General features: G+C 49.2%; 1 protein-coding gene across 1 annotated transcript in view; it reads right to left on the bottom strand.

The window, feature by feature from the left end:
- ARMH4 (armadillo like helical domain containing 4) overlaps positions 1-4,536 on the bottom strand; it is a 39,649-nt gene extending 35,113 nt beyond the window's left edge. Inside the window, exons 1-3 of the mRNA XM_065747874.1 lie at positions 3,195-4,536; positions 1,624-1,833; positions 284-502 (exon numbers count right to left, since the gene is read on the bottom strand). Of these exons, the coding sequence (XP_065603946.1) occupies positions 284-502; positions 1,624-1,833; positions 3,195-4,536 (1,771 nt within the window). The remainder of the gene's footprint in view (positions 1-283; positions 503-1,623; positions 1,834-3,194) is intronic.
- Between the last annotated feature and the right edge of the window lie 13,478 nt (positions 4,537-18,014).

Raw genomic sequence — 18,014 nt, 5'->3', positions numbered from 1 at the left:
CCAGCAGCCAACAAGGCACAAACCCAGACCACTGCTGTTCCTTTCCAAGAGAAAGCCCATCCCACCTACCACAGCCACTCAAAATCAGGTGTTCTCCACAACACCATTCAATGCTCATTACCTGCACCACCTGGAAGGGGACAGGATTTCCAACAACTTTATTAACAACAGTAACACAGGCATAGCCAGGTACCAGACAGACCAATTGGGAGCCCACATTATCAGTGTAACTGCTCCTCTCCACTGGAAGCTGCCCGCTCTTTAGGCTTGGGAACAGTGGTACCTTCTGACTCCAGCTGATCCAGCCCATAGGTTACAGCTGTACTGATCTTCCTCACAGCTGGAAGAGCTGTCCTCCTGACAGAAGAGGTGACTGATGCTGGAGTCACCAGGACCATTGTTTTGCTGGATGGTTCCTCTGTTTGCCCAGACTGTGTAGCCAGCAACTCACCCGGAGATGAAACAGCCTTCTCAGCAGTGACCAAGACCACATCTGTGAGATCTGCAAAAGACAAGAAGTTCAGCACAACAATATAAGAAAAAACCCTCACCATTAGAGCCGCCACTGGAGGATGGGTTGGACTTGATGATCTTAGTGATCTCTTTCAACCTTAATGATTCTAAGATTTAAGAATGAGCTCCTCAATGAAAGATTAAGCTCAGGAAAGAAACTATCAGGTACTTGTGCCCTCTGCTACATTAAGCAATTCTTCTGTAATGACACAACTGCTCCAGGACAGCCAGCACAGGAGGTGCCCTTAGTGAGAACAACACTGAGTTTTACTTCCATTGTTTTGATGACCCCACTGCAAGATTAGAGCACTGAGACACCAGATGAGGTCTGAACAGAGTGACAGATCTAGTTGTTTATTGCAAAGACGAGAGTCTGTGGGATTTCTAATTAAATCCCAGAAGCAAATTAATTAGTGGTAATTGCTGGAAGAACCTTCTCCCCCTACAGAGCAACCTTACTTTAAGGGATATAGTGCAAATTGATTCTTTCCTTTGATGCCTTGCAGTATAAGAACTAGCAGAAGTGCAGCCCAGCAGCAGTTTCATTGCAGCAGCACCCACTACTACAGAAATGACCTCAAAGGTTATTTTGTGCTAAGGGGGCCATTACTACACACCTGTCAAAGAAGACAGACTCCTGTGTGTACTTGCCAAGGTGGTATCAAACCAGCAGCTGATAAACATGACAGCTTAAAGCACTTCTCTATGAGAGACATCAACCCAGGACACAAAAGCCAAGAACTCGCTTAACAGAAGTGAGTATCACTACAAGCTTTCAATGGTTTCCTTGATTCTTACAAGACAACCCCCCTCATTCCCACTTTCTTCCCTAAATAAGCTTTTTTTACTCCTTTGGCATGAACATCAGCAATCCAGTGACCCCCTCCCCCCCAAATAGGAACTGGCAAAAATAATTAAGGCTAAAAGTCAACTTGTAAACAAGAACAGATGCAGGGGTTTCACATGGTGGTTTTGCTTGGGATAGCTATTCCATTTTTACCTGGGACAAAGATTATGACCTGCAATCTTAACGTGATTGATCTGCATGGGCATGAAGCAGCAGTAGCTCAGGGCCAGAAGGCAAGGAAAGAAAAGAAAGCAGAACCCTACCTTCCACATTCTGAGTTCTCACTGTGGAGGTGCCCACAGCTGTCAGCATCTGGGTAGCACCAGGGGCACTCAGCATCTGGGTGTCTTCCCCACTGGTTTCCTGAGGAAGGCTTGCAGCTCCTGTCCCCTGTGCAGGAGCAGGCAGCAGTGTCACAGCTGTCAGAGTAGCAGCAGCCTCCTGGGCAGTAGTTGTTACCTCCTGAGTAAGGCCTGCAGCAAGAAGCAGCATCAGCACCAACTCACAGGACAGCTGACAGTAACAGAACAGACATTTGAAGAACTGGCCCCATGTATTAATTCCAGAGTCACAGTGCAAGCAGCAGATCCCCTACAGCAGCCACCCCCTTATAGACAAGTAAACCTACCACAGCACTGCAAATCCGTGGTATGGAAAGGGGGAAAAAAATAAGAACAAAGCAAGGTCAGCAGCATGGCACTTCTGGTGACACTCTCAGAGCTGAGAGACTCAAGTTGTGTAGAGGAGTTTATTTTTTACTGCACAAGTCTTATTGATTGCTGATGTTTCCCCAACACTTGGGAATAGCAGAAGGGAACCTGCTGAGAAGTCAAGTGGCTATAAATTAATCCTGAAATTAATCAGTCTTGTTTCAGCACCAGCATGTAATTAGCCTTCCATCACCTACAGGAGAAAGCGCATCTTCTGGGTGCAGCACAGAGGAAGCTGTCCCTTTGTCCTTACAGCCCAAGGGACAAAATTAAAGATGCCCAACAGTTATAACTAAGTCCTTAGCCACAGCTCACATTCCTCACCAGCCTAGGCACATATCACTGCCCCACAGCAGACCCAAACATCTTCCCCAGCACCCTAAACACCACATAGAAACATCATCAGTGGGCTGAAGGTACCATCTATGCAGGTAAGGCAGCACAAACCCTGCAGAGTCAGAGCTTTGGTGGAAAGGTAAGAAGACAACACCAGGAACTTCTGTAAACAAAGGACAACATAGGTCTTGCCACAGACTTTTTTGTTATTTTAAATTTGCTCTAACCATAATCAGATATTTCATTTGCAAAATGAAAATTTGCACCAAAACTGAGGCACCTGCTTTGGGGGTACACTGCATATGCAAAGTTCTACTAAGTCACTAAAAACAACTTCTTGCTAGCACCAAGTTGCTGCTGATGAAATTCTAATTCTCTAATGAGACCTTTGTATTCTTCATCACTTATATCCTTCATCCCCAGCTGCCACAGCCTCTCCAGTCCCAGCTCGTTTGCTACTAAACCTATCCTCTCAGCTCAAGGGGCACTTTAGAGCAGTTGTTTCACATCACTCAGGGCAGGACAGCACCCAAAAGACAACACTAGCTTGGGCACAAGGGTCACTGTGTATAGGAACACTCAACACCAGGAGTAGCTGATGGCATTCAAGTTACTCATTTAAGCCATTAACCCCCATATGAAGGGGAAGGATGTCCCACACCTACTGTAAGGTAGGGAGAGCACACCTCTCTCCACTTAAACTCTAAGAAAGGAAGTACAGGCTCTAAGGAGCATCCCTCCCAAACCCACACTTGGAGACAAGTGTCTGTGAACAGTCAAGTTTTTACCTTCCAATGAGCTCTCCAGAGTAGAGGAGAGATCAGGTGTTATGTCTGTCATCACAGGAGCCTCCGGCTGTGAAGGAGGGATGTTCTTCTCTTCTGCTGTGACCATGTTTATGTTTTCCAGAGAGTTCAGACCATCTACATCCGACAAGTCTCCTGTGAGGGAAACATCACTGCTGGCAGTGGAAGTAACCAGTACATCTTCCCCAGGCACTGCTGCAGGGGTTGTGCAGTTGATCTCCTTTGCAAGCCCTGGAGTTGGTGGAGCAGATGCTGGGGATGGCAGCACGCTTGTCACATCACCCTCCACTTCCTCCATACCTCCCAGTGGGATCTGGGATGCTTCTGTCACCACTTGGTCCTCTCCCACGTCCTCACGGTGCATGCTTCCCCCTCGACTTGTACTCCCCAGCTTGGTGTCATCCCAGTCTGGGGGCACAGAGTCAGCAGGGAGGCTGAAGGCAGTGCTCACTGCAGTGGGCAGCTCCTCTTGCTCCACACCTACACCTGCCCCCAGATGGAGGTAGAGCCCAGTGGTCACGAGGGGGTGGTTAACAGCAGTGGCTCCTTGTGAAGCCAGTAACCTCAGAGCACTGCCTGTGTTGGCTTCTGGCATTCCCACCTCAAAGCTCTCGCTCAGGGCCTGTGCTGTTGGGATGATGAGGTAGTCACTCGCCCTTCCCAGGCTGGGAGTGCTGGGCTGTGATGTGGGCACATGCTCGCTTTGGGGCTGGGGTGCAGCTGAGGGGTACAAGCTGCTCCATGCCATCTCCTCCCCTGCTGCAGCTGTGACAGAAGGGGGGTTTGCCAGGAGGCTGGCAGAGCTCTGCCCCACCTCACAGTCCTCTGTGGTGGCCTTGCTGATGGGTTCTTCCTGGACAGGAGGGCTCAGGGTGGTCACTGCCGTGGTCAGCATGGCCTTGAAGTCTCCATTTTCATTCAGTTCTGACTTGGTGGGACTGAGCTCTTCTTCTACAGCAGCCAGCACCCCAGGTATGGCGGTGCTGACATCCAGGCTCTGGCTGCTTAGGAAGCCATGGCTTGGGCTTACAGGCTGCATTTCTCTTTCTGCTGTGAAACCTTCATTTAAGGGCACTGCAGATGGTTTCGCTGGCACTCCAGAGGGCTCCTCAAAGAGGGTTTGCTCAGAAAAGCCCAGCTTATTTATTAAGTTTGGCATGCTTGTCCTTTCATCTTCCACCCCGTTCCCTGCCCATGAGCCATACTGGGCCTTTGTCATGTCCCCCTCCTCCAGCAGTGGAGATGCAATGCATGGTGGGCTAGAAGATAAGAGCAGAATGCAGGAGGTGACCACACAGATACTAAATCCCACTGATCTACTCATAGCTGAAGAGGTGTGCACAGAAGTCCACGAGGCTGTCAAGTCCAAAAAGCAAGACCTGGGGAGGGAAAAATAGAATCCAGATTACACATCCATAACCATGTATTGACCCGGTGCCATAAGTAACTGGATGACAGTTGGGGGGTTGGACTAGATGATCTCCAGAGGACCCTTCCAACCCCTACAAATGGAGTTCCACATTTGGGACTTGCCAGCTTTGCACAGATCCCTCCTATACATCCCAACCAACAGATCCCTGTGCCTCATTCTACTGTTCCTGACCTACCCAAAGCCTTACACCAGACAAAAATCTGATCTCGCAACAGAGATCAGTACAGACCTTGCCAAGCTCCTTCCCTTATTGAGTGCTCCAGCCTATCCAACTAAAGAAAGGAGGCATGAGAATTGTCATGCATATAGCTGACCAGAAGCCTTAGGCTTACGTGCACAGTTGCAGGAATGCCAGGACCACCCCTTGGTCTTCATGAGAATTAGCAAAGCTCACCTTTGCTAGTGAACACGAGGGTAAGTCACCCTCCCCCAGCTTGCTGTACTCGTTTGCACATCCAAACAGCAAGCATAGAGATATTTACATTTGTACACACAGTGCAGTAGTTGTTGCACAAGGGTATACTGCTCCTCCACACTCCCTCACACAGCCACGTGATGCTGTGTGAGAGGTAACCTCTGCCACAGAGAAAAGGGTTTCAGAAAAACCCTATTTGTGCTAATGCATCCAAAACAAAGGCCCTCTCTGTCCTGCTGCTCATATACATTTGTCTCTTCTTTTGGAAGAAGTTATTGTATATGTCCAGTCAGCTAGATAGAGCCAGAAAGCTTACCATAGTAGGTCACAGCTATTTGTGTATTCCCATCAGAAAATGAGCCTCTTGCTCCACACAGCAGAGATTTCTCCAGCTGAAGGTCCTCAAGAAGGCTAAGCATCTCAGGATCCGTAGGTTTAGCTGTAGCCCAGAAGCCCACCTCAGCACTTGCTGAGATGCAGATTGCTGGAGTCAAATGCTGCAGGCTCCAGGCACACCACATCTTTTCCCACTCTCCCTACAGCCTTGTTGATCCACAGCTAGAGCTGCTGGGGGCACAGGCCACACACATGCACCAGGTGCTCTGGCTCTAGGCAGAAGCCACCAAGGACTTCACAGTTAAGCCTAAAGAACTTCAGCTGTACATGAAAGATGGCTAGTGCATTCATCCCATATGTGTACATCTGTAGATTTCCAGCTCGAGGTCCTCCAGCACTCTAAAGACACTCAAGGAGGTGGTTAACAGGAATACCACAAAGAATCCCTTCCTCCACCCTCAACAGGACTGGGAACGAGCAAGTGTGAAAGCCACTCCCTAGCAGGCTGGATCTTAAAGACCTGTTTAATTAGAATGTTAAAAAGTAATATCAAGAGCCTTTCCTCCTTATGACTAGGAGATAACATGGGTAACGCTCCATATAAGCCTACCACTGCAGTATCCAAGAGAATCTGGGCAGCCTTACACTGTTTCTCTGAGGCTGAGAAGTGCTGCTGGCCACAGCCCTTCACGGGTACAGGGCAGAGATGCAGCAGTTCTGTATTCAGGAAATCCACAACCAGCAGATCTAAGCTAACCTAGACCTCTACATTCACTAGGATCTGGAGACAGTGGCACAGAGCACGCTGCAGGATAATGGCACAAGTTCATGCTTCAAAGATTAGTCAGAGCTTAAGATCTACTTAAGGAAGAAGCTGGATTACATCGTGTATGAACAGCAGTGACCTGGCTATCTACTTAGAGTTTAACACCTTGCTGTAGCACTTCCACTTAATGCAGAAGTGATCTGGGGCTTAGCAGCTGGCTGCAGCAGCCTGCTACTCAGGCTGTAATGGGCAATACATCTCTTCCCCATCTAGCTATTTATATAGTCAGTTCGCTCTACAGCCTTAGCTTAAAGCAAGCTGCTCTGACCAAGCACCTCCCCTATGGCAGGATTAAGGCTTTCCCTTTCTAGCTCATAGCTGGGGGAATAACCCAGTATTCCACACTTCACCCAGCCCTCGCTCACAATCCTCCAAGCTAAAGCCCTGGAGGCCAGCTGCAGAGCAGCAGTCAGGCTCTGTGGAAGAGTAATCCTCACTTCCAATAGGAAGGAGGCAGAAGACAACGCCAGCCACTTCCCCTGCACACAATAACAAGTCCCAGGAGATGCAGCTCATCTGCTAAAGCAGCACAACCGCAGGCAACCAAGCAGCTTTATCTTTAGCACAGAGAAAAGTGGCCTTTAACACTCAGTGAGCCTGAAAGAAGCACAGAGAGCTGCAAGGCTATAAGAGGTGCCAGAACCAGGCATTTCTGAGAGCTGTCCCCCAGACTAAGAGCCACCTACCACTACTGTGGGCAAGTCACCAAGCTGAAGAACAACATAAATGCTTCACATGGTGACTAAGTGCCAGGCTCAGCCAGGTCTCTGAGCCTTTCATCCTATCATTCTTAGTAATAGCTGTTAAGTCATTAAGCCCCTCCATGAAGTTTTAAGACCTGTTTGTAGAGTCAGGCAGAACCCCAACCCATCACAGCAGGTTTAAGGGGACAAGCACAAAGTAGATCAGATCCCTCTTTCAACAGCTCTTCTCAACGTGGAACAGCAGTTTACACATTCACACTGCAACACATGAAAGCCTCCTCTACCCCAGCTGCATGCCGTCATTCCCTAGGACAACTTAGCAAGGTTTTGCCCAGTTTACTCATTGAAAACTTGCAAGAAAGCCATTTGCTACTGTTGGGGAAACACAACCAGAACTTGTCAAGTTGCTGAAACAGGGAAGGGATCAAGTTCCGAGTTAATAACCCTGCCCTAACTATCCCTCTCCCACACAGAGGCTTGTGCTTTGGAGCTGAAGTGGCTGCATGCATCATACAGCAGAGAGCACAGGAGATTAACAGGTCATCCTCAGACAAATCAGCACCTCGCCTCTGCAGAGCACAGCTTTTTGCACCTCCAGTACAAGCTTGATAATGGTAGCTTTGACTGGCTTAACATTTCTAGATGTTCAGCCCTGCAGTTCATCCACCAGTTGGTGTGGAAACAGGTCAGAAACATCACAGATCTTTTAACATGAAGATTTAGCCAAAATGTGCAAGTCAAGCAACTGCCAGCAATCAAGTGCTATGTTACTGGAGTGCTAACACATGCTATCCAAGCCTTATTACTTGTGCTGAATACAAAAGCCAGCAGATAATACATGATACCACAGAGCTCTAACTCCTACTTTTGTGCACAAGCAGGGAAGAATGCCTTCATTTCATCTTCCATTGTCCTCACCCAGTCACATCCAGCCAATTGAGGAGCCAGTGCTCCCACAGCATCTCAGCCACCCCAACAGCTCCTGGTGATTTCCCAATGACACAGGCAGAGATGGATGAGCAGAACTATGCAAGCACACCACCCAGAGGGGCACACCATCCTCCAGCTTTGAGGACAAATTGTTATATGCAAAGAGATGAGATTATTATTCCTTTAGGGCTGGTAGGAAGCTGGCCTGGCAGGCACCTTGATGCATAATGCATTACCTCCACTTGGAGCATTTGTGTCTCTTCTCAGAGTGCTACAGCTGGAAGACAGCATGTTTTAGGCATTATTCCCCCAGCTGTGAAGCAATGCTTGCTTTGTTCAGAAAGGCACTGACCACCAATGTAAATCCCTACCCAGCTTTGCAATTAGAAGCTGCTCTGAGCCCTCCGTGGCTCCTGATCTACACCAGGTCCCAGCACCCTGCAAGTCAGAGGTCTGACAGGTTAACGAACAATTAAAAGGATGAGGAGAAAGGGTGTTAAGAACAGGGCCATACAGTCTAACAGTTCGCAGACACCAATGCACGGCAACACCATCCTCCAGGTTCGCTCGGAACGGAGCAATAGCATTCGGGTTCCGACCAGTAAGAAACACTCCGAGATGTCAGCATCCGACACAACGCACAGCAAAGACACAACGGATCACCCGGGAGACCACGAAGCACATCAACTCAACCTCGCCGGGCCAATTTTAGGTAGGACTCACTCCGCTTTTTGCTGAAGGAACGGGATCGGCAGTGGCTCGAGAGCCGACTGCAGCAGCACGCCTGCCCCACCGCACACGGGCTCAGCCCATTGTTGTCCCTAATTGCATTTCCAGGTTAGCTGGGTGCCAGCACGAAGCCCAGCACCGCCGCTGCCCATCGCCATGCCGCACCAGGACCGAGGGACCCCTCCCCAGCCTCAAAAGCCACCGGGACTACACCACGGGGAGGGGGGGGATGGAGCTGGCGGCCCCGAGCCCCCCCACTCCCCAGCCCCATCGCAGGGCCCAGCCCCAGCGCTCCGCTTGCTGGGAACAAAGAGCCTGAAGGCGGGTGGAAAAATCATCATAATCAATTACAAATGAGCGAACACCGGGGAAGGGGGGGGAGGGGTTGGGCAGGGGGGGTAGATAAATAAATAACATCCTTAGGGAGAGAGGGATGCTGTCCAGCCACCACGCATCGCCCCCACGCACCCAGCCGCTCCCCCCGGGGCTCACCTGCCTCCCTCCGCCCGCAGCTCCGCACCGCAGCATCCCGGGGCCGCGCGGCCGGGGCGGGGCGGCAAAGAGGGAGATACCGCCCAGCTTGGGCGGACACCTCAGCCCCACCCGCCCCCGAGCACCCCGAGCCCACCCCCCTCGGACCGCAGCCATCGGGCGGGGGTTGAGGGGCTCCGGTGCAACGCAGCCCCCTGAGATGCCCCGAGCAGGTGGGCTCAGAGCGGTGGCAGCCAGCTCTGCGAGGCCGCTGTTGTACCCAGTGGGTTTTAGCCCACCTCCGGGCAAAGGGTCCGGGGACTGCATGGGAAGAGCGAGAAACGGTGCTAGGGATCGCACGTGCTGCCGCTGAGCAGAGATCGACTTGAGATTGACTTGATCACGTATGGCACGTTAGTGGTTTTCTCCTCATCTGAAGGAAGTTTCAGCTTCCAGATCACCTCAGCAAACTGAGGCGTTCACAGAAGGAGCATCTGATCAGACTGGACAGAGCTCTGAGCACCCAACGGAGCTGTAGGGATCCCTGTTCCCTGCAGGGGTTTCAACCAGGTGGCCTTTAAGGGTCCCCTCCAACTCAAGCAACTCCACGATCTAAAAGCAAGGCCTTCCATACTGTTGGCAATTTGCTGTTACAGATTCTGCTCTGGTGCCTTCAGTTTTGGAGGTCACCTTTCCCTGATGTTCTCTCTACAAAGAGGACGCTTTTTAAATAGCATCTCACACGTAGCTTGTTTCAGGGCTGTTGATGTTTTGATGCTGTTTTGTTTTAAACACCTCTCAGGCCTGGAAGAAGGCCAAGTAAGCATTTCTTATTTCTGCTTCCTTCTTCCCAAGTGGTGTTTGTTGGCTTTTCCCCCCCCCCTCATCGGGAAGCCTGCAGCTAACCAAGTAACACAAAGAACAAACATTTACACCATCGGCTCCCAGAACACGTAAACACACTTTGTCAAATATCAAAGAAATACTGCAACTCAGAAGTCTATCGCTTACCTCCAGCAAAACAAAAATGCCAGCACTTCTGCCTCCCTCCTCCAACTGAACATTGGGGCACCACAAGGCCCCAGCTCCCCCTCCCAGGGTTTTATGTGCTGTGCTGGGCCATGGCTCATTCAAAGCAGCCCAGCAGCAGCTGCAGGTGGTTCTCACTGAGTAGGGACAGGTGAGCAGAGTCCTAACTTGTTTCTTTTGTGGCTGGGAGGAGAGATTTGTTGGGGAATTTCTGTGGGGGAATAAAGAAATAACACAGGAGAGGGTGAGGAAAGTCATACTCTTGGCTTTGCTATGACCACGTTGTACCACGTGAAGCCAACGAACAAATTCTTCCCTACTTCCATTTATAACAGCCTACAAAACAAGCTTCTGTTTTGCAGAGAGTGCAGTGAGATCCTACCTGCTTGCACCTGCCAAAGCTTGTCTCTCTGTGTAAAACAAATGGTGAAGGAAAGCTGGGACACTCCTCGGGAAGAATTTGTTCTCTCAGTGGGGTTTTTTTGGTTGGTTTGTTTCTTTTCTCTTTGTTGTGAAAAATAAACATCTGAAAATAACATCAGTGGTTTCTCTGTTACACTCACTCCAGCATTTCACTTATCTATTCTTACAGTGCTTTCTATTGGATTTCAACCAAGCTGGAACCCACCCAATTCATTTTGGTGGCATTCTGCATCCAATATTTGAACTTTTAAAGGACAGATTTGTTGTAGGTCGGGGCGATTTCTTTCAGGGCAATCTTGCAAACTGCTGCATAAGTTGGAAATAAAGCATAAGGAATGCCTGTATCAGCAGTCAGGCCAGCCATCCCATCAGGAAATCAGAGAGAGTTAGAATCATAGAATGATTTGAGTTGGAAAGGACCCTTGAAGGCCATTTCTGGTCCCAATCCCCTGCAGTGAACAGGGACACCCACAGCTCCATCAGGTGCTCAGAGCCCCATCCAGCCTGACCTCGTGTGTCTGCAGGGACAGGGCTCGTAAGGGCACACTCAATCTCACTGTTGATGTCTTTGATGAAAGTATTAAAGAGCGCCAGACCCAGCACTGACCCCTGAGGGCCACCACATGTCACTGACCTCCTTCTGGACACAGAGCCGTTGACCACCACTCTGTGTACAGTCTCACAACCAGTTCCTTGTCCACTGAGCAGCCCACCCATCAAATCCAAATCTTTTCCAATTTGGAGAGTAGGATGTTGTGGGGGGACTGTGTCCTGTGGCTATGATAAGCACCATTCACCTCCCAATTAGGGGCCCAAAACTCCCCTTGGGTCCATCCCCACCCCCTGTTCCGTTTCAGCTGGGGGCTCTCCTTCAGCAATGGGCGTGCTCAGACACAGGAGTTTCCATCTCTGGATAAGCTTAGCAAGATCTTACAGCAAACCAAAATCAAGGAGAGCTTATTCTAAAATGCAGCAGAGCACGACGTGGCTCAGCCACTGATTCACCACCAGCTGCCCAACACACGGATGCCCCTTCCAGGACACAGTGCTGTCAGCAATGGGCCCACCAGGCTCCAGGCAGAGGCTTCAGCAGCCACAGTTCACCCCTCGCTATGAAGCCTGCTTCCAAGTGAGAGGTGCTGTTTTCCTCCCCTTCCACTGTTGTTTCTGATCTCTAGAGGTCTCAGGAAAGTTTTTTAAAATGTAAAGCACGTGGCTGATGCTCTGCTGTGCTCTAAAGCTTGCAGAGCACTTAATGTTTTGGAGAGGTTTTCGATTTCCACTTTCATTTCTCTGGGACTCTCAATCCAGAGTGTATACTCTCAAGGTTAAATATTTCACTGATAACCACTGTAACCAAAATAGCTGTTTCTTTCCCCCATCTGATTTTGCAAATCCCCCATACGCTGCAAGTTCCTCTACCCCATATAAGCTGCCAAAATCACAGGCTTCTGCGTTATCAACAAAAAATCTGCAGGCTGAAAACAGATAGAAGGAGGCACGGGGAAGCAGGCAGAATTCAGCTCGGAAATCCTCTGAGAGCACTGTTTTGTTGTTCATTTATACGGTTTATTAACTGAATCACTGAACCGTCTCAGTTGGAAGGGACCCTTGAAGGCCATCTGGTCCCACTCCCCTGCAGTGAACAGGGACACCCACAGCTCCATCAGGTGCTCAGAGCCCCATCCAGTGTGACCTTGAGCGTCTTAAGGAACGGAGCATCCCTTATCTCTCTGGGCAACCTATGCCAGTGCCCCAGCACCATCAGAGTACTGCACCTTGCAGTGCAGCTCCTGGAATGGGTGGCGAGACAATATCAAATGCCTTAAGTATGTCAGGGCATGCTACAGAAGGTAAAGGCAAATTTAAAATAGTTAACACTGATTTCTCTGCTGAATGACTTTCACAGATTGAATATCAGGGACATCCAGCATGTAAGTCAGTGCACACCTCCCTCTGTAGTTTTGCTTGACAGTTCAGCTTCATGTCAGCTGGTAGCATCTGTTTTAAGGGGACCTGCTCCTCTCATTTAACAGCAGTCACTGGAACGGGGCAGCAATGAGCCTAAATCGGGCTGATGGGAAACTGACAACAGCATCCCCATGTTACAGGCTGGGAAGCAAGTGTACGACAAGCTCACTTTAAGGAATGCATGGGAAGTCTGTGGTGATTTGGCAATGGTGGTGATGGGTTGATAGTTGGACTGGTCTTTTCCAACCTTAATGATTTGATGATTTTATGAAACGTAGTCATCACTGATGAATGGATTTCTTTTTGCCTTAAACTGCCAACCCAAAATATGCAATCTGCAGTCCAAACGGAGTCAACAGAATCTCCTTGGATTCTGTTCTTCTTCCTTGCTCCTCACTATTGGCACCAACAGCAAAGCTGTGCAAGTAGTGTCCATGTAATTCGTAGCAGTTAGTCCCACCAGAACTTACAGCTTCTGCTTTCCCAGCTCTCATGGTTCTGCAGTGCTCAGAGAGTGGGAAAGCCATAAAAACTTCCATTTGCCACTGTAGTCAGCAGATGTGACTTGGACCGTGTACAGCAATCAGATCTGCTGAGTAGGAAAGCACCATTTTTACACTGTCACTTTTCAGAGGAGTACCACACTTGTGCTGACGTGCCCAAGGTCGCTGGAATTGGTTGCAGTTGCTCTGGGAATACAGCCCAGCAGTACCAGTGCTCACGTCCATAACCAAATGTCTGTACAGCCCTCGCTTTTCTTCATACCCTTTAACAAAATCGATGTGCGTAATAGCAAAGTGCAAGGCATATCACAATTTTCCCAGAGATAAAGTGCTGAAGAAGCCATCCCCATGCATATTGGAGTCTCAGCTAAAATGTGAACCATCTGTCAATTCCCTGTAGCACTTGGATATTTTTTCCCCCCGTCCTACATACTCCACTATGAAATTAGGCTGATTATAGAAAAAGCAATTGACACGGGACCCCAAAGCGAGCTGACCCTAAGCAATGTTCTAGCATCAACCTCCCACAATCTTGAAGTTCAGCAAAGCCAAGTGCAAGGAGCTGCACCCAGGTTGTGGCAGCCCCCACTCTCAGTACAAGCTGGGGGACGTAAGGGTAGAGCACAGCCCTGCTCTGCCTACAGCTGGCCCAAAGGATGCAACTGCTTTTGTGTGAGGAAAAGGAAAAAGAAAAAGTTATGTGACACAGTTAGCTGTCCATAGGGATTCAGGAGGCTTAAAGGTGAGCACACAGACAAAGCCGTCTGATGTGGGGACGCACAAGACTGTTTACTTTCACTCCAAGAAAAAAATGATGCTATGCCATTGAAACATGTATAGGATTTAGCTGCAGTCCTGTGGTCTGCAGGGGTCCAGGTTGGCATTTCTGCACTGAGGGCAACGCTTGTCTGCCACCTCAGAGCACCAGCTCTGCCTCTCCCATTGCTCCTCGCAGACGGGCACTGTGACAGCTGTGGCAATAACTTGCCTGCATGGTACTCCAAATGATTATTTCTGTCAATGGCTTGAACACCAACAGAGTCTAAAAGAAAGCCATAGAACCATTTGAGTAAGGAACTCTTACAGGCCATGTGGTCCAGCCCCCCTGCAGTGCACAGGGGCACCCACAGCTCCACCAGTGCTCAGAGCCCCATCCATCCTGAGCTTGGCTGTCTGCAGGGACAGGGCACCCACCACCCCCCTGAGCAACCTGTGCCAGTGCTTCACTAAATGAAAATGAAAAATGAAAAGGACTGTAGTAGGGAAAAGAAGTGTCCAAAAAATTAATATAATACCGCTGCTCCCACACGTTACAGGAACGGGCTGCATTCTGGGAGCATGCCTTCATTGTCCTAGCATCTCCTTAGACTGTGACTCATTATCTTCATCTGTATTGTTATCTTGAATGTATTTATACTCGGATTCTTACGGGTTAGCATCACCATCTGTTCCTTCAACAGTCATACACTCAGGATGGCACAAGTGCCTTTTGTACTATGCAGGCAGCTTCTGTGATGAAGCCAGCACGGTGTGGATGGATTTTATTACGAAACACTGGCACACTTCTGAGCTCTCTGCCTTCTGTTATCAATAACTAGGCTCTAGAAAGACCATCCATTACATTAAGCCACTTCTAAGCTGCTGCTTGCGTTTCAGAACTCATGTTAACTGGGATTGATTAATGTAATTTAAGGAAAGATTTCCAACGGACTATAGAGACAGTGATGTGATTAGCTGCAAGTTCTGATCTTTCCTAATCCAGTCATAACATGTTGAAGGGGAAGCAATGGGCTGTATATTTCAACTCATCTCAACTGTGGCTTTTGTCTGAGTTGCCTCCTTTTTTACGTAAAAGACTGAATTTGGAACATAAAAGCGTTGTAAGCATATGACATCGTGTAGCAGAACTGTTGTCACGTCTCAAAGCAGTGATGGAGCACCTGGTGGGAAAGCAGGACCGACTCAGGGGAGCTCAGACAACGCACCTGAGTGACCAGAAGGGGTGGAGCCACTGCCAACTCTTAAATGAGGTCTGGGAAGGGGTGGCTCCAAAAAGGTAAAAGGTCACGAAAGCATCGTGCTCATATTTTATGTTAACTGTAGAAACACAGAACCATTAAGGCTGGAAAAGACCTCCAAGATCCCTTAGCCCACCCCCCTCAGTGGGGTATTGAATTAACATGGCCGAGTTAATGTTCTGCTGTGCAAATGACTCTTCAACGCATTTTTAGTTACCTTTGTTTGCATATGTTTCAAGTTCAACTTTATTTCCATGTTCTGTAAGTGCATAAAATATTATAATGAAAAATGTTGAAGGAATTCAAAGCATCTCAGAGCATCTAACTGCTACAGGCTTTTGTTTGTGTACTTTTCAATGTGTTGGCATCCTCCTCTGCTGCCTTGGTAATTACTCCTACTCCAGGAGCTCACTGCTTGCTTGCTGGTCTCTGTGGCTACAAGCTTGTTTCTTCTCCTTGCTTTCCTCGCCAAGAAGTGGCAGCTGATGTAATGACTCTTATGAGAAGTGTAGGAGTTTATACTGGATTACAGGACAATACTTGTAGGAAAGCTAAAAGGGCTCTGGGAGGGATGTAAGCACTTTGTGAGGAGTCTCCCCTGGGTTTGTCATTATAGGGTTCCTCTACTTCACACCTTTCCTGCACTCCTGCTATGCTACCTGGACTCCTCCAGGTAGGAGGAATAGAATCCTTCCAGGATGATCCCAGTGCTTCAGCCCCTCAGCTTTCCAGTCCTTCTCCGTAGCTCTATGTTTTTGACCCCACTGAGTGACCCAGAGACATTTAGGAAGTGTGATAGGAGCAAAGAGCAAATGGATACGCTGAGCCACTCATTTAATGATGGGTAGTGCAGGGTTTGCTTGGGCAGCGGAGCAGACGGGCAGCAGCAGATTTTGTGTCTCACCTCACTGCCTTTTAGCATCCAGTTCCACCACACACCTCTGTTTTCTTAAATAGAAACTGTGGATGCGAGACTAACAGCACTCCCACAAAGCACATAAAAAAAACCTAGTGTCTAGGAAGTGCTGACAGCTGCTCACATAGTCTGGGTTTGGAGCAACAGAGAACATCGGGGTGAGCCTTGAGTTAACTGTGACAACAGCCTACTTTGAAATCTCACTCCATTTAGAGCCCTGATTCACTGCATGTCACGTGCACTTCAGTCTTGTTGGCTTGCCAATCTGGCATGAGCAGTGCCTACATCCAACCCACCCACCCATGAATAGCTTTTTCACTGTTTTGTTTTCCTGGAAATGAAATGGGTCCCATGCACTTACTTGATACAGTCTAGGACAGATTTTTCTGGGGGTGTGATCATGTCTGACAATCCTGAGCATGCATAAATGTGCCTGAAGAGCTGCTAGTTTTACAAGTGTGGTTATTGTGAGGAGAGTAGGATACAGGCAGAGGAAAGGAGGTGACTGGGTGTGGGATAAACATCTCTTTTGCAAGTGACCCAGGATTTGCATTACACTAGCCAATATCTGTTATCTGGAAAAAGGGTATTTATAAGGAACAAGTCACAGGGACTCACATCACAAATAGCAGTTATAAGAACACCTTTTATTAGTTAAGCTCTATATTAAGTGTTGTTAATAGCAAATAACCACTCATGCACTTCATTCCCACGCTCACATGCTGCCTCATAGTTTTCCAGCAGAATCACCAGTTGGAAGCTCTTTATCCAGAAAACAATGCCTTGTGAAAGGACACCTTTCATCATGCACACAGATAATCCCATTGCCTCGCAGCAAACAGCATCTGTTGGGTGCAGATGCAGAAAACTCTTGGTGGGCTGTGTTTATTTCCTGCAGATTCAGCAGTACCTTTAGTTTGTGGGGTTTATTATCTCTTGGGAGACTTTGACCTGTTGTAGAAGCTTGCACTTCTACTCTTTTTGGTTTGCTTTTGGTAAGACACATATAAGCACCTATGCAACCCATCCACACACTCACACTAAGGTGGTTTCGTGATGTGGCTTTTACCAACCAGAAATGCCAAGACATCTAATCCTGGCTCAACATCTTAAATGCTTTAAATAATTTTGTGTAAATGGAAGGTGCTAGCTGAGCTTCCCTGCAGTAGTGTGGGCACTTACCTACAAGGCAAAGATTTAAGATGATTTAGACTAACTTTGATACTGAAACCTCAGTAGTAGGCTGAAGTCTTTCATTGTATGCAGGCACATACAGGCTTGCACACAGGAAAACGTGATCTGTTTTGTTCCAAAATTGAGTATGATCTTGGTTTCTACAAGCTTCACACCATGGTGGCACGGCTCTCAGAGTCTAATCCTCCCTTTCATTGTATAAAGGGAAGCAGTGAGTAAGAAATGGACAGGATCTTTGCTCCGGAAGATAAGGATGGGGAACAGAATAGGTCCTGCATAATCTGTGATGAGGTTGAAGCAGGTCCAAAACGAAAGCTGGACACCCACACGTCCATGGGGCCAGATGGACTGCACCCTACAGTGCTGATGGAGCTGGATGTGGTTGTCAAGGCTCTCCATCATCCTTCCCCAGTCCTGGCTCACCGTGGATGTCCCAGTGGACTGGAGATTGGCAAATGCGTTGTCCACGTTCAAAAAGGGCCGGAAAGGTGATCCTGGGAGCTGCAGAGACCCATCATTCTCACCTCGGCGCCAGGGAAGGTCACGGAGCGGATCGTGTCCGATCAATTCGGGGGCAGCGGGGGCTGAGGCGCGCTCAGCGCGGGTCGATGAACGGCGGATGCAGAGCCCCGAGCGCCCCAGCGGGCTGAGGGGAGGAGCGCCCGCCATGCCGCCTGACGGAAAGGGACCTCGGTGTGCCGACGGAAGCCGGCTGGAGGTGAGCCAGCAGCGTGCCCACGCGGCCGAGAAGGCTGCCAGCATCCCGGCTGCGCCACGAACGGGCGGTGAGCGGGGAACGGGGAAGGAACGGAGCGGCGAGAAGCGATCAGGCGCTGCGCGGGCAGCCCCGGCGGGAGGAAGGCCCCCGCGGGGAAGGAGCCCCGGGCCCGTCCGTGCCGGGCGCG

Source organism: Cyrtonyx montezumae, unplaced genomic scaffold (genome assembly GCF_038088225.1).
Source record: "Cyrtonyx montezumae isolate F1298 unplaced genomic scaffold, pur_monq_1.0 scaffold_10, whole genome shotgun sequence".
Lineage (NCBI taxonomy): Eukaryota > Metazoa > Chordata > Aves > Galliformes > Odontophoridae > Cyrtonyx > Cyrtonyx montezumae.
Note: the sequence above shows the minus strand (reverse complement) of the source record. Positions and strands in the feature narration are given on the sequence as shown.